The sequence below is a fragment of the Haliaeetus albicilla genome, chromosome 5 (assembly GCF_947461875.1).
Source record: "Haliaeetus albicilla chromosome 5, bHalAlb1.1, whole genome shotgun sequence".
In the NCBI taxonomy this organism is placed as follows: Eukaryota; Metazoa; Chordata; class Aves; order Accipitriformes; family Accipitridae; genus Haliaeetus; species Haliaeetus albicilla.
Genome location: NC_091487.1, coordinates 14,313,170 through 14,329,898, shown reverse-complemented (window position 1 = coordinate 14,329,898; position 16,729 = coordinate 14,313,170). Strand labels below are relative to the sequence as shown.

Sequence of the window (16,729 nt, the reverse complement as noted above, 5' to 3'; positions counted from 1 at the left end):
TTACTACAGACATAATACTTTTAGATAGCATAGATTTCATAGATTTATTTGCCAAAACTTGCACATCTGAAGGAGGTATAGGTTAAGCTAACATCAACATCTTATGGCAAGCATGCTACTTGTGCTGAAACCGTCTCAAGCTGGTGGGAAATCAGCACATTAAAACACTTCTCAACCTCAAAAATAATAACCTAATCACGGCAATAACATTTTAAAATGAAGGAAATTCTTGATTAAAATTTGTATTAAAAATGAGCTTCATTTTTCTATTATTGTAACTTGTCTGCCAAAAATCCCATGCATGTATGTGTTTCTGTGTGTACAATTTTTTAGAACAATATGGTATCTTCAAAAAGTTTGATGGCTTATGAATGAAAAGGTCATGAGAAAACCTAAGGGCTCTGCATTAATTTTAAAGATGAGAAAGAATAATTGCTCGTTTAAAACATTAAGAAAATCTATTGTCTTTAGTATTTTAAAAATAATTTTCTCTTCCATGGTTTTTGGGTTTTTTTTTTTTATATAATTAAACTACCACAAATCTCTGTTATTTTACAGCCCACAGCTATAAAAAGCAGTTGTTCTTGTCAGATACAAGTTAAGCACCATCAGGCTGTGTAAGTACTTGGGTTGGAGATGACTTCAACACGACCGATATTGGCAGTGGCAATTCAGGAGGGAGCACTTTTCACTCCGCTTTAATATGGAACCGATATCTCTGCCTAATTTTATAGCGTATTTCTGTGTTAGCACTACCATGGTTTAGTGGTTGGTGAAAAGACTCGTATATACCGAACCCATGCCTGTAAATGGATCCACATGATGGAACTGCCCTGCAAAAAGCTCCTGAAAGGACTGAGACCCGAAGATGTGCTTTGTTAAGTGCTTTGGCATTTTTCAAGATGAAAGGTGCTATAGATACGGAATGCACTATTTTTCTTGTGTCCCTTGAGGAGCTTGAAATAAAAATGCCTTTCAGTCACTTGACACTTCAACATCCCTAGCACAGAAATCGAAGCCCGTAAGGTATAAAACAGTTTTACAGTATTACCAGCCACCAGTTTTGTACCACTACCCTCATCTCACCACGAATGGACATTATAAACATACCTAGCTAAAAATATTAAAAGCAGTTGAAATTATTTCAGTGTTCTATACTGGAAAAGTGTGTAATATTCTTCAAACTAGGTAGTTAAAACTGTATAAAATGCCCTAGCAAATTACAGTATGCATCTTTTTTTTTTCCTGTTATTGTAAGAGAGCGTCAGTTGCAGCATTATCTTGACAACTCTATCCTGTAGCCAGCTGAATCGCCACTGAAATCCGTGGAGGGCGTAAGGTGCAACTACACGCAGTCTGTTGCTTCAGTGGAAGAAGCGAGAGCGTCAGCTAAACCAGCAATAAGCAGAGTGTTGCTGCAGCACGGAGGGATGCCGAGGCTGTAGGTGCCCTGCGCTCTCCAGCTGACAGCCTGCCCCGGCACTTGCCGCGAAACTTCTGCCTTCAATTCAGAGACAGTCGCTCCCCTGCGCGGCCGTGCTTCTGGCTCACCCTCGGAGCCGCCCGGCGGGCATTTCCCCCCGCAGGGGCTCGCCCCGACCAGGGCACCCCGTCTCGCTGCGTCCCGCCGTCGGGCGGGAGGCACGGCCCCTCGCCGCCGCACGGGGGACCGGCGCTCGCCCCTCTTTCAGACGGGGACCGGGTTTCGGCGGCGCAGGGGCGGCCCGGCCCGGCCCGGCCCGGCGCGGGGGCTCGGCGGGGCCGCTGAGGGGAAATGGCCGCGCCGGCCCAGCGCCTGGCCGAAGGACGCGGCTCCCCGCTGGCCCTGCCGCCCCGCCGTGTGTCCCCGTCCCCCCCCCGCCTCCGCCTCTCCCCGCTCGAGCTAGCGGTGCCCCGGGCCTCACCGCCGCGCTCGCCCGGCCCTCCCGCCGCCCGCGCCCGCCCAGCGGCTCCCTTCCCGCGAGATCCCGCCGGCCGCGCTCCGACGGGGCTCCTCCGCCGCCGCCGCGGCGCCGGGATCTCCCCTCCGCCTGCCAGCCGCCGGGCGGAGGCTGCGCCGCCCGCCGGGGAGCCGCAGGGCGAGCCGCCGCCGAGCAGGGGAGCAGCCCCGCGGCCGCTGAGGGGAGCAGCGCCGCCGCCGCCCCCCCGCCGCCGCGCCGTGACGCCGCCCCGCCCCGCCCCGCGGGTCTCCCCCCCTCGCCTCGGCGGCGGAGCGGAGCGGAGCGGCCGCCGCCCCAGCCGCGGCGGAGTGAATGGGTTGCCATGGCAACTGAGTGAGGCAGGCAGCAGGCCGCCGCGGCCCCAGCCGCCTCCGCTCCTCAGCTGTGTGGGCGAGGAGGCAGCGGGCGGCCGCCGGGACAGCCGAGGGGAGGCCGGGAGCGCAGCGGCAGGATGGAGGACGGCTTCTCCAGCTACAGCAGCCTCTACGACACCTCCTCGCTGCTCCAGTTCTGCAACGGTAAGGGCGGGGGCCGCCTCCCGCGGCCGCCCCCGGCGAGCAGCGGGGTCCCGGCGCCCCGGCGGGGCGGAGGCGGAGGCCGGCGCGGGGAAGGCAGCGCCGGGAGCGGGCCTGCCTGAGGCTGCCGGCGGCGTCTCCGCCGCCCAGGGCCGCCCGTCTCCGCAGCGTAACTCGGGGACAGGAGGAGGAGGAGGGAGGAAACTTCACCCCCCTCAGCCTCCCCCGTTATCCAGCGGGAAACCTGCCGGCCCTCGGCGCCGGGGCGCCTCTGCGAGGAACTTCTGCTGCACCTCCTTCACGGGAATATGTATAGACATGCGTGCGTACGCGTATACACTGCGGATACGTGTGCGTGTCTGCCTCCGAGGCAGGTCTGGTAGCCCAAGCCATCGCCCGCCGCTGCGTGTCTCCGCTGCGCGTGTGCCAGCCTACATATATATATATATGCATATACGTATGTATGCGTGTACGAATGTATGCACCCGACGGAGCTGTGGGCGCACGTATGTCGCCCTGAGGCGCGCAGTGGCACGCAGCGGCGGCGGGAGCCGTCCCGGCGGCGCGCGGTGCGGTGCGGAGCGGCCGGGGCAGGTGTCCTTCCGCCCCCCTGCCCGCGCCCCGCTCCGCTGCCTGCCCGGAGAGCCCACCCAGCGGCTCTCCACGGGGGCGAAGGACGGTTTCTAGGTGTCACATGCCTGTGTGGAGTTAAGGTAGTCGGGCTGCAGTTCCTGATTTTTCTTTCTGGTGTTTTTTTTAAGGTAGGGGTTATTGGGGTGGCGGCGTGAGAGGGGAGCTGCTGGGCTGCAGTGACAGGTCGTAAAAAGGGAAGACGGAGGTGAGGAACTGCCAGTATCCTCAGAGGAGGTATTTGGAGATTGGCCTGCATAGTATTTGGGATTATTCAACTCGCTGGTGTTTACTGTTGTTTGCGGGGAAATAAATATCTGATGTCCTAAATGTTACAAAGAGCTCTTCACGGTAAACTTTAAGCTCAAAATGCCTTACTGTGATTCTAGTTATTGCTTTCTAGCAGCAAAATTGCGAGCATTCATAGTCTCGTATTTCCTCCAAAACTCATTTGTGGATCTCTTATTCCTCCAGATTTTAGTAGCGGTCTGGCTTTCTACTGCTGTCTGAACAGCTGGAGCCAGTTTCATATTAAATTGCCTCATGACAGCAACTGCATCAAACATAGCTGCCTCTTCTCTTGGAAGAAATGAAGATGATAAATTTTACGTGATTTTCTTTGTGGTGTGGTGCAGGAAAAGGACAGGTTAGCAGAAAACTAATATGTGTGGACCTTGAGATTGTGGGAGCAGTTTTTCAGGGCATGACGAGTCGCGCGTGTGGGCTGTGCATTGTGTGGTGACACTGTATTCTCAGAGCTCTTCAGGAGAGAAAACTATGACTATGTACGGGGGTTGTACGCTAATAGCAGATGCCTGTTTTGCCTAAACTTAATAAATATTTCATTGTAAGTATTTTTAAAAAGAAAACATACAGCAATGTATTTCAAAGTTTATACTCTAACACATTTATAAGCAAGCTGTCTTCCTACCAAAATCCCTGGGTTTTGCTTTTACAGTGTACATGATACTAGCATGCATGTGGGAGCAGTAGGAGTAGCAGCACTTTCTGAAGGGTTTGAATAAGCAGAGTAGCTTATTTCTGAGAACTGTCACTCATGTTGATTTTGTAGCTCCAAGCACCTATTATACATGATGGAAATAAGCCGTACGTATTTATGCTGTACATAGGTTTTAAAATCTTAGTTAATCCTTAAGTATTATGTTCTAGAAGGTGTTACTGATGAGATCGCTTGCCTAGCTGTCATCTCATTGTAGATAGTGAGCTCAAGGGCTGTTCTAAACTTGTATTATTTTGTGTTTATAAAAGAAAGTGGTTGAATTGAGAAGCCTTTCCTTTTATGAGTTAGCCTTCAGTGAGACTGTATTAGATGAGATGAGGAAGAACAAGTGAATCAGGCCTTTGAGTACTGCCTTGAGGTGATCAGATATTTCACATGGACACACATGACCCATGAGGAAAAAAAATACAGATGGGGGATGCCAGTGAGGGTTTTGAGGTTGAAAGAGGAAAAGAAAATTGCTTTACAGGGAAGTGGAAAGCTCTTGCAAGTGTAATGGGTAGTATGAAAGACAATGTGAAGTTGGGAGTGGGACAGGCATAAAGAAGAATGAAACAGAGCAAGCAAGTGGTGGAGATGTGAAGGAACATTTGATTTTGATATAGGGTAAAGTGAAATACAGAAGTGGCTGGTAAGCACTCGATGTGATCATCACTGTATGCTGTAAGGTTTTCTGTTCTGAACATAGAAGAAAGGATTAATTTAGTTTTACAAGTAAAGTCATGATGGAATTTTCTGATGGTCTCGAACTGAAGAAATGATAGACTGCTTGTATGTGTTGTGTTTGGAAAGATCGGGACACAAAGCCTGCGCTCCTGTAAAAATAACTGTGGATCACCTGTAGGGTAGCAACTGAGCTTTAGTCTGGGCCCAAGGATGGCTGGAGCTTCTCCCATTTCCCGGTCCCTTCTCCCTGCTCGGAGGAGGTGGCGGCCGCAGAGGGGATGGGGGAGGAAGGGAGCCATGGTGGGCAGGAGGTTGTGATGAGGATGAGGGAGCAGGACCTTGGCTGTTGGCAGACCTGGTCAGAGAGGAAAGGAGTAATAGGAGGGCAAACTTACCCCAAGCCTCCCTTTCTCTCTAGAAGGGGCTCTGGGTTCTGGAGAAGAATTTGGGTCTTTTTTTTTTTTCTTTTTTTTCTCCCTTCTTTACTCATATGCAGATCTAGTCTGCATGATTGTTTAGTAATGTATTTTTGTGGCTTGCAATGCTTAAAAAATATGGTAAATGGAGAAGAAAAAGGAAGGGAGAGAAGAAAGGGGTGAGGAAAATATGTTCGCTTTGAGCTGCATGTCTAAAATCTAGGGCAAATATTTAGCACAGCTAGTTCAAAGACACCTACTTTCTTCAACTCTGTTTTACAGAACAGTAAGGGTAGAGTTGGCATTTGAGAAACATGTTAATGAACGCAAGTGTCAGTCTGAGATTGCAAGTTAGTATTTCTTGCTTTGATGCTATGTGATTTTAGGCAAGTTATTTCCTTCTTGTTGCCTTGGTTTCCTTAGTGGTAAACTCAGAGGAAAGTACATACCTACTTTGGAGGAGTTCATTGCATTTGTCTGAAATCTCCCTCTTGATTTTCAGAGGACAGTCTCTTCAGACACACAAAAAGTGTACTTTCCTCTGAGTTTACAGCTCGGTATTTATATAACTTTTAGGTAGTTCTTGGGTAGAAAGCCGTTACGTTTATCTACAGTCAATCAGGGTGTTGGTAATGTGTTATTTAAGCTGAAGGTAAAAGTGGCAGAATATTGATAAGGCAAGATAACGTTGAGATTTTTAGCGTCTGCTTAAAAACTGATGGAGAGAACCGTGCTGGACATGAAACTCTACAGAACAAGGCACAGACTGAAATTACAGACAGAGCTCATCTCGCCTCCAGCTGATTTACTGAGCTGCAAGAGTGGTCAGAAGTGATTATAGACAGGCTGGGGGAGACACGTAGGGTGTGGGCAGGGCTTTGTGGGTCCTCTGACCACAATTCCCTAACCATTTTTAGCCGTAACGATGACCTAATAAACATGGCCTTCACCACGCTAATGGCTGTGGGCAGGATTATTAGGCATGTATTTAAAGGGTGAAATCTGTGATTCCTGCACTCTGCAAAATGCCTGTGTGGACCTAGAGAAGGAAGTGAGAATTTATCCTTGATTCATTTACAACTTGAGGCATCTCTTTAATATCCTTCACTTGGCTAGTGGGAAAATTGTAGCTGTCAAATGGCCATTTCTGCAACCACAGATGCCTCGTTTGACAGAAACTTCAAATTTAGAGTATCTAGGTAAAGCAGTAAAAAAAGTGTAAAACAAATCCTTTCTTAATGGAATTGATTTATTTGGCAAGGGATTCCATAATATTAATTACAGTTCTGTTTAACTGATTACCTGAAATGTACTTGCTAGTAGAAAAATTTAGAGTTTGAGAAAATTTTGAAGTAATACCAACTGTATTAGCTTTTATTAAAAAAACAAAGCAGAATAATAAAAAAACCTCTTAAAAAGTAACAGATCCTTTTTGCTCCCTCCCTCTCCCCTAAATCACTAAATCATATTATTAAGATTTTTGACAGGTAGTAGTTTTGATAACTGTCAGTCACTGTTTCTTTTAAGTCATGAAAAGTAAATTGTGTGAATCAGTTCATATACTAGTTTTGGCCAGTTTATTTCCAGTTTGACTCTTCTGCTTCTGTAATTATCCACCACAAAATAAATCGAATATATATATACCTTTTCTCTCTGACTCATGTATCTACAAGTGGAGTGATGCCCTGTCGGTGAGGAAGTGAACGTCACAAACAGGAAACCTTTATGGACAGTATTATTCTGACAGTTGGCTCTTCTTTCCCATTTGACTCTCACACTTCCTCTCCCTAACCTTCTGAAATACAGCCAGTTACCCTCTTCTTACAGCTGGACCAAAATGACACAATATAATATGGATTAGGGAAGGAACAATGGTAAGTTGAGCTTTCAGGTCACTAGTTCAAATCTGTCAGGGGTTGGAAGAGACTGTAATTTGTTTTACTGTGATCACTTCTAGGAATAATGCAAACCGAGATTTGATTTAATTTGGTTCTCACTGGGCAGATTCATGCACTGTGTGTATGAAAAGATGTTGCAAGCATGTTCAAAAAGATGTTGCAAACATGTTAATAGCATTACTCATGTTTGTTGTTTTTCTCAAAAGCCTAGAACAACAGAGACATACAAACCAGGCTTTCTCATGTTTCATCTCTAGACCTGTTCTGTCCAGGACAGCAGCATGTTTTGAACTTGGGAGTGGAGGAGATACCCTACATGAAACTTCTGTCAGTTTTGTAGGACAATAGAAAATTTTATTGCTCAGAATTGCTTGGACAGCATTTCCTTATTTGTTTCATTGAGATTTGTTCTGGCTCTTACAAACTCTTAAATGTAATGTTGGATTGGACTCTACATTAAGTGTCTGTTTTGCACATTTTGGTGCTATATAGAATACAAGTTGATTTTTTTGATCAGCTTGCTTCTAGAACTTCTTTCTTTCTATCCTGGAATAAAGGGGAGGGGTGGCATACAGAAACACATTTTTTTGTATGTGCAGTAATTGAATGCAGAATAAATCAGTACACTATGAAATAAAAATAACTTGCTGTAATGGACACTTTCACAATATATATTGTTAGTCTATTAAAGCTCAAACTATTATTTTTTAATAAGATACTATATAAGTAAAATGAATTTGTTGCCCTTTAATTAGCTATGTATTTCCCAATCATGAATTATTAAAGCTCGTTTTAGTTATGGATAGTGTTAATTGTAGTTACTGGAATTTAATTTTTTTCTTTTTTTTTTTTTTTTAACTAAGCTTTTAAAAACAAACGAAAATGTAGACCAGTCATGAGAGAATCCTTCAGTGCCAGTCAAACCTCAATAGAGAATCTGTGTCAGTGTTAGCAGTATGGAAAGAAACTACAAGTATCGAGTTTTTTATCATGAATAAAACAACATACAGAATTGCAAATTAAAGCATTGGGCTCTCAGCAAAAAAACATGCTTTATCTGATCTTCAAGGAGTTTTTTAAAAATTTAATGGTACTTTACAGAGCTGATAAATATGTGTTTTAAGTTCTAATTCAGTATAGCAAAACTCAGATTATTTTACTGACGCTTAAACCACGTGCAAACAATTCAAATAAGGATTAAAATTATATTAGAAGTACATCATTAAAAAGTGAATATGTGAGGAGGCAGTGAGGGAGTATGCCAGTCAGCGACATACATTTTAATAGGTTTTATCCTGACTTCCCTCCTGTTTCTCCTTCATTAGAAATTTAAGATGAAGATTTTAAAGTTGCTGCTGTGGTTCTTTTGTCGAGAGAAATTTTGCAAAGCTCTAATGAAGAACCTGTCTTTTGATCATTAAAATCTTGAGGAATATGTGAGAGAATAAGTAGGAAGGTTGTGTGAAATGGTATAATTACTACATTTGTTGTGGGGTGCTTGCTGTTCACAAATGACACTAATTGGGCAACCATAAGGAATTGTGAAAGCTTAGAGGGAGTGCAGAAGGAACTATGGGTGATGCTCTTCTTCCATGAAACACAATTTAAAATGTTCGTCCATTACATAATTAAAATGTGGAAGTAGCTCCCTGAGGTTTTTTAGGGAGATAGGGTGGGGGATAATGATATGTTAACATGATTTCACTAAATTAATTCTTTGGAAAGTAATTAAGTGAGATTGTCCACACTCCATTACTTCCAAAGAGTAAAATCTGACATGGTCCATCATTTTCTTGTCTTGCTTTGAAATGACTGATTATTGAATAAATACAATATACTTGTTTTAAAAGTAATATTGGAGGTCTCTAGCAGTGTTTTTAGATATTGTGGGATGGAGTAACTAATTGCCTTTTTGGATTTAAAATCTCAATTAAACACCTCATTGTGATAAAAGCAGTTTGCATTTCTTAATAGCATAGACCGTGTATTTGATTGGAAACTTAGGTAAGTTTCCTGCAAACAGGAAAGAAGAAATATTTTCTGGTTTTAAGTTTAACTTCTATAATCTGTTGCAGGTCAATATATGAAACATTGCTACTGGCTTGTAGTCATCTGAGAATTGTGTGTGAACAGGAGTCTAAGCTAAGCTTTAAAATGTGAGGTTCCTAAGAGACAGAATAGATGAGCACGTTTCAATATGTGCTCAAATAGAAAAGATGGAGAATCAGTCATTGTTTCAAGCTAGTAAAGGCAAATATTTTTTAATGAAAACTTTGTAAAGAACCTTGTATTTCATGAAAACTAGATACTTCTTTTTCTTACAACTGTGGTGGAAAACACAACAAACAGAAACAGCTTTGAGATTTCCAGCTGCAGCTCCTGTACACCCAAGTGGGGATGGCTGGACAGTGGTTTCTAGAAATTCCCTGAGACTGTGGAACGTTTTTGTACCCTGAAGTCAGCAGCATTAGGAGCAGCTTTTTAAAATTTTTTTCCCCTTGGGGAAAAAAAAAATCATCCTGAAACCTGAGAAAGATGCTGACAGTCAGTTTCATATTTATATTTACTAAAACCAATTACCACTCTGTTGCTTCCTTTCCCCTTCCCTGTCCAGCATTTCCCAAACTGTTTTACCCAGACCTATCGCTGCCTAGAAAGCATCCTTCCATCTCCCAAATGGAGATGCTGCTTTATACAACTTGCAGGGTCCAGCAGGTGGGTCCTTCTCCTGACCCTGAAGTAAGCACATCAGGCTTAATGAGTTACATCACATGGTCCTACTGCTCAGTGTCCGATGAATTGCATGCTGGCAGAGGATGGCTTCTTGGAGGTGAGTGAGGTCTGTGGCTAGATGGGTGGTCTGGTGAGGCTGGCTGGGCTGCAGGGGGGCAATGGGGTCTTTATCTAAACTGATAAAAACCTGAGAGGCATTAGCATATCCTGAGACTCAGGCCAGTCTTTATTTGAACCAGTGTCTGCACTTCTGCCTTTTTGCTTTACATCTTCCAAATATAGGCTGAAATAATAGGGCAGTGACAGCCAGGACTATGCTCAAGCGATATGAAAAATCAGGCCATCTTTTTTAGGTTCCTAACTGTGAACCTAAAAATTGAATTTTGAATTGAATTTTAAAACTGAGTTTGAGGAGTTCACGTCCATGGATGATATGAGGCATGGATATAAAGCATATTTAAAACAGATCAGTGTAACACAGTAAGCAATTACTGATGTGACCTGGGATAAGAGCCGAAATTGTGATGCAGTGCAGCTCATAGGAGTTTAGCTGTGGACTTCAGTACGACTGCGATTTCAAACTCTGAAAATGCTTATGGCAAACTGCAGTTGAGTCTAAGAAAACAAGGATTCTTAGTAATTTTGGCTCTTATGGTAAAAAGTATACACCACTGTAATTTAGCTAACTCTGTATAATACCATGCACAGAGGGAGGTGTGAGGGTAGGTTTTTTCTTTTTCTCCCTTTTATGCTAGACAGTGTGTGTGTGAGATCCCTGTGGTGGCTGTATTTCAGTTTGGAAATAAGTAATTTCCTCTGTGTTCAGATGTTTTAATGAACTAATTAGGGATCCTTTGGGACAAAAGATTTTATACATAAAATTTTTAAGTTAAGCATTTATATGTTTTGCAAGGCTTGAGGCCTTTCTCTACTGAGAAGTGAGAAAAGATCCATTTTTAAAATTTGGGGGTTTGGTGTGTGGTCTGGCAGATGTGTAGGCTGGGGTCAGCTACCGGTGGCATACAGATAAACCTTTTCTTGAATGGTGTGCTGCAGGATCCTACAGCTGAAGGGTGGAATACTTTAAAAGAGGTATATCTAAGATGCAGTAGCTCCGAGATGCTGTATTTTAGTGGTATGTCTACATTAGCAGGGAATGTGGGACAAGAGGAAGAAATCTGTAAAGCAAAACAGTTTGTGGTAAGGACTCCGTATGTCTCTGCATTTACCATGGACTGGTTCTAGTCTGATGCCATGCACTAAACACACATCATTAGTACTCAAGCGCTCCTGGTGCACTGCTGGAGTGCACTTCCAAGACTTGGCCATGATATGAACCAAAGAGGGGTGAGTGGTGATGATCACTGCATGAGCACCCTCGGGGTCCAAGCTAAAATATGTATTGGGAGCCAGTGGTTATCAAAGTTGGTGGGTAGTGCTGCTGTGGCAGCTAGAGCTGGGGCAGTTGTGCTGTCGTCTTCTTTGAGTGATGTTGTCTCCCAGTCTTTAGTCTCTTACCATCATTCTTTCTAATTTGGGAAGAATGGTTGGTACACTACTCCTGCAAAGTTTTTTACTCGTTGTTCCACTCTGTTTTTCTTGAGAAGAGATTCTTAATATTGTGAAAAAGGGACCATAGGACTTGCCTTGGGCTTGAGCGCTTCTGTAGGTCTGAAGATTTATTAAGGGTTTGTTTATCAAAAAGCTCATTATGGACACTGACAGTGTTCAGAACTGAAACCTAGAAACTCTTGACTTCTTTTGAGCGAAGTTTAATGGATCGGACAGAGCTAAAATCAAGGCTTTACATTTACAAGAGTTCTGCTTTATTGAAGGATTTAAGACCAGTCATTTTAAAGGGAAGGGGCAGGGGGTAGGGTGGATGGGTTACCTGGCCTTTTTATTATTTAATAGCTCAGTGTTTCCACCTCTGTTTTTAAAGGGGAATAAACAGGATACAAATAGTAAGGTTTCTGGTTATGGGATTCCCCACCCCAGTATGATTGATTACTGTATGGGGGGTTTTGCTTAGATTGTTTTTGCTACATTTGACAGTCTGTTATCTGAAAGACTTAGAATAAGCATGTTATTTGCACAAGTCTGAAAAAAATGTTTCTGACTATCACACCAGTAGTCTTTCAGAACAAATTTATAGCTGAACTAAATCATTAGTTATCTGAACTGTATTTCAGCTTTCTTTTATGACCTGGATGCTTTGTTTTGGTTTTTGGAAACAGTTAAGAAATGGAGTCATGGCATTGAATGTTCAGCTATGGAACTGAAAAGTGATGCTGTTAAGTGAATACTTCATAACTAAAACTCATGGAAGCTGGAAAATGTATTTGTTGATATGGTGTCCCAAGACCAATATATTTGTATCTACTCATTTTTTTATGGAGTTCACAGTTGTAAGGCAGTAAGGTGAAACTTCACAGCAGTTAACAGAGTAGTGTGGTTTATTCCAGCATTGTCTCATGTGTAAGTTATTTGAGAGATTCCATTCTGTAGCTGTCATTCCTAGTTAGGATACTCTTGCTGGGACCCTAACCTCTTATGTGAAGCCATACCCTTGGGTGATTGATGTGCTTACTTCTAAAATTTGTTTAAACAGGGGGAGTCAATACCAGGGCAACCTACCACTTTTTTTTTTTTTCCCCTTCTTTTTTTTTCCCCAGGGCACAGCTAAATTGAAAGAACGCTTTCTCCTTTTATCTGCTTCTTTTCATAAAATTTACCTGGTTTCTGATGCATATTGATGTAATAAAATCATTCTAACTACTAACTTTGAAGATGAGTAACACTAAGTGATAATGTTTCAATTTTTTCAATTAAATGAAAGAATATAATGTAACATAGTTGGGGGAGACTGAATAAGGGATGTTAGAGATGACAGGCTTGGTCCTTCAGATGTTAAGTGATAAGAGGGTGTATAGGGTTGCTTAGGAGTAAAGGTTAACAAACCAGAGAGCTGTGGGAGCTGGAAGATAGCAGTATAAAATTCAGGAGACTGAAGTTAAGTGGTTTCTGGTCTTGGGGGCAAACCTGATGTGCCCCCCCCCCCCCCCCCCCCCCCCCCGCCATCCATTCCTATTTTCAGGCTACAATAGCTTGAGCAGATAAGCTAACATGCACCGTGCGGCTGCTCAGGAGGAAGATCTCGCTTCCCCTTCCCTCTCTTGCTCTCTGTGGTTTTATGCACTCAACACTTGACAGACTAATTTGTCAGAGTTAATTTAACATGCTAACCCAACAAAAAAAAAAATCCATGCAGTGTTTGTGTGTGGTACTTTGGTTTTGCTTTTGCTGGGTTAGTTTTCTGCCAGGTTGGAGAATTAAATCAACTTCCAGAGGCAGCAGAAGATAAATTATAGGAATAGCGGGTGCTGCAGGCAGACTGGGGTCTTCTAGATTGGCCATTGTGTCTTGCGGATCTGGACCCCTGCTTTTGTCATTGCAGCTGCTTCTGGCATCATGTGTTGCATGGCATCAATAAATTAATCCAAGTTAGAAGTGATACCCATCTGTTTTGTATTGTAGCAGGTAGAAGTGATCCCCTTTTTTCTGTATTGTGCCAGGCATAGTGGTGGTAGGCAAAGTTTTAAAACAATGTGTAAGGCAATACAGGCGAGAGGCAGGCAGCTGCCAGAAGACTGTAATAAAGAGGAAAACTACTTTCTGACTGCTACAAATATGATTTATAATTGAATTAAAAGTTCATAGAGGTGGAAAATTACACATGCATCATAAATTTCATTTTCAGTCCAGTTACCCATTCAAAGCAGAGTATACTAACATAAATTTTTTACCATTGAGATTCCTGCGTTTTTTTGGTGAATGGTTAGCTTTTGTGGTTGCTTTCATGTGTGTCTGTGTGTGTTTTGTTGTTGTTTTTTCTCCCTGGAAGCTATGAATCTCAGTATTTTTTGTAATTCTCCTTATGTTCTTTGCAGAATATGACATCACATTTGAATCAAAAAAATTTCATAGGTAGCCCCAGGCACACAGGTGTACTCACAGTATTTTTATACACAGAAATTTTAATTTCTAATTGCATATCATCCACTTTTTTCTTGCACTTTAAAACTTTGTAACTATGCATTTCTTAAAAATTTTACTTCTCTCTCAGAAGTACAAAAGAAAATTCTGTCAAAAGAACAATGATCTCTTCTTTGTTATATTGTCTATCTTGGGAACATACTGGTTTCAGGGGCACGTTGATGAGATTATTCCACAACTTTGTAGGAAAAGTCATACCCTAAACCCAGAATTAATCAGTAACAAACGTTATCAGTGTGATGCTGCTGCACTGTTCTCAGAATTAAGTTTGGCTGACTGCAGCTGAAGCATTTCTTTGATTACAGCAGACTCGTTGCAAGGGGAAGATGAAGATCCACAAGACCTCTGTGCATTGAGGAATTTAAACAAAAATACTCTTGCAGGAGCTAGCAGTCATCTTCAGTGGTCCTGTGTATGAAGGGCTGGATTACGAGCCTTGCACTGGAGAGAGCAGCTGTGTGTCCTGTTTGTTTGCTCTTCTTCGCTTCCAAAAAGTTGAAGTAAGCCTAAAGCAGCTCCAGTGATTCCTGCAAGGCTCTGTAGGATTTTGCGAAGCCCAGAAACCGTTTGGTCGGTGCTGGGTTATTAACCCTGATTGCTGTGACTCAGAAGGTTACGAGAGATTTGTGTGCATGTTGTTCCAGGAGGGTGTAACTTCAGGGTTTTTCCTCCTTTCTAGTTTTTATTTTTGAGTTTTTAATTTAAAAAAATGTTTAGCCTCAGGGAGCCCTCTAAATCTAAGCCTTTTACTGCCTCCTGAATTTGGCAGTTGCTTCTCTTGGTTTAAGTCTCTAGGCATGTGTGATGTGAAGCTTTGAAGTAGCTGCTGCCTGGCTGATACCTCTCTGGGGACAGGGAGAAGGATAATAAAGTTCATGCTTTTGACATTTTCTTTCTTTCCAGCATGTAGATATTTTAACACAAGAATAAGTGAAACTGCTGATTTTTAGCAAAGACCCTAAAATTATAGAATTGCAGAGACTGTGTATCTTTTGTGGTTTGGTTTTATTTTGGAACAGTCGCTAAAATCAATGGTGGGGAAAACCACATATATTTTTGTCAGTTTTAATATCTAGCATTAAGAACTGGTTAATCCATTTAAGAAGTGGAACATGAGATTCAAGGGGGAGATATTTTGTTACAGCCCAGTTTTCTTAGATGATGCCCCATGGACCACTGACAAGTACCAGAAAAGGTGAGGAAAGATATTTGGGAAAACAACACATGCTTTTGGATCTTTGTAATCTAGTTCTACATAGTGTCTGTCAGTCCCCTACTCGGCTCAGCAAGCAAACATTTGCCAAGTCCATGGCTGTCTATATCCCAAACAGCAAGCATGGGAAAAACCTTTCTGCCTTCACCTTTCCTAGCAAGGCTCTTCAGATGCTACCTCAGCACTGCTCAGGTACTTCCCCCAAGAATAAAATACATATAGGCTACCTTCTCCTGGCTATTCTGAACTTCTTCCAGTCTGGCTCCCTTAAAAAGAAGTGTCTTGAGGGACTAGATTAGAAGTAGGACAAATACATCAGGGAGAAAAAAAAGCTATTTCAAACATCTTGACTGTGGCAGGATGAAGGTCTTTCTGTTTGGGTGTTCCCAGCTGTGGCATAGAGCACTTCCTGCACTGCACAGGTTAGAATTAACTAAGGTTACTAGATTTAGTATTGGCTAAAATATATAAAGGGATTTTAAAACAAATAGAGTTATGCACCCATTACTCAGTTTACCAGGCTCTCTGGGTTCATCTGCTGCGGAGACCCGAGCGGCATGGGGTGCCATTTCAGCTGTAGTCTAGGGCGCAAACTCTGGGCAACGAGGGGAGCGTGCACCATGGTGCTCTGTGGAGTCACCAGTATTGTTCACACTTTAGTTTGTTTAATTAATTTGAACCATTTGCTTCCGGGTTGAGCGAGGCAGCTTGTTGGGGTTCTGGATCAAAGTTGTTTAATCGGTCCTTACTGATCCCTGATGTTCAACCGGGTAAAACCTCATTTTATAAGCCAAGTAAAAATAACTGTCTTTGCTGTTATGACTTCTGTGCACTGTGGAAGTGTTATTACTGTAAATGTAGTAGTAAGTTTTTTAGTGGAAACCTCATTTATCTTAAACAATAGTGTAAATGATCTGTTTTTACTTGCAGTTTATTGTAGTACCTTTTGTTCTGCTGCATAGATATTTATTGTTTCTCTTTGTACATAACCCTTTGTCGTACTAAAATTAAATGTTAGACATGTATAAAAATTTAAAATCATTCTGTGCTGGAAACAGCAATTCTGTGACTCCCTTGACAAGTCAGCAACTTGCATGGTTGTGAAATCTTTCCTCTTTTTTCCAGTTACGGCCTGGAAGAATTGACATGTTGTTGATCTTATGAGTCCCTTTTACCTGTCCTTTAGCGAGCTATGGTTAAGAGTTGCATAGTAAACCTCAGTTATTGTATTTTGCAATCTGTATGAGCTGAATGCCCACTTCCACGGCTCTGGGAGTGGAAACATGAAGCAGTAAAATAAGCTCGGTCCTTCAAGGCTCCTCCCAAGGTGGCTGGTGCAGAGTGCAGTGAAGTCTAAGGGGTTCTTTTGACCTTTTCTAGGCACAAACCTTGGGAAACAAATGAGCATTGTTAAAGTGACTATGTCTTTCAGAGTTTTTCATCCTTTTTTTTTTTTTCTTATGATAAAAGTAGCAGCTTAAAAAAAAAAAAAGCTTTTGACACTTTTGACAGGCTTCCACATGATAATTAGATAGTAAAAAGAAGGTGTGCGTTGGCAAGGCATTAAATATGAATGATATGCAAGTTTGTATGCATTTTTCTTTAAGCAACCTTGCACTGAAGATGAAGCCCTCTGAACAG

At 42.7% G+C, this 16,729-nt stretch overlaps 1 protein-coding gene across 15 annotated transcripts in view; it reads left to right on the top strand.

Moving 5' to 3' along the window:
- Window positions 1-16,729, top strand: part of EML1 (EMAP like 1) — a 131,078-nt gene that overhangs the window by 43,279 nt on the left and 71,070 nt on the right. For 2 of the 15 annotated variants that reach the window (XM_069783495.1, XM_069783499.1), the window contains exon 1: window positions 2,191-2,458. The exons of 11 other annotated variants lie outside the window; for them this stretch is intronic. In XM_069783495.1, the coding sequence (XP_069639596.1) occupies window positions 2,392-2,458 (67 nt within the window). In that variant the 5' untranslated portion in view covers window positions 2,191-2,391. Of the gene's footprint in view, window positions 1-2,188; window positions 2,459-16,729 lie in introns of those variants that run through there. 2 more of the 15 variants (XM_069783484.1, XM_069783489.1) reach the window with 2 other exon arrangements.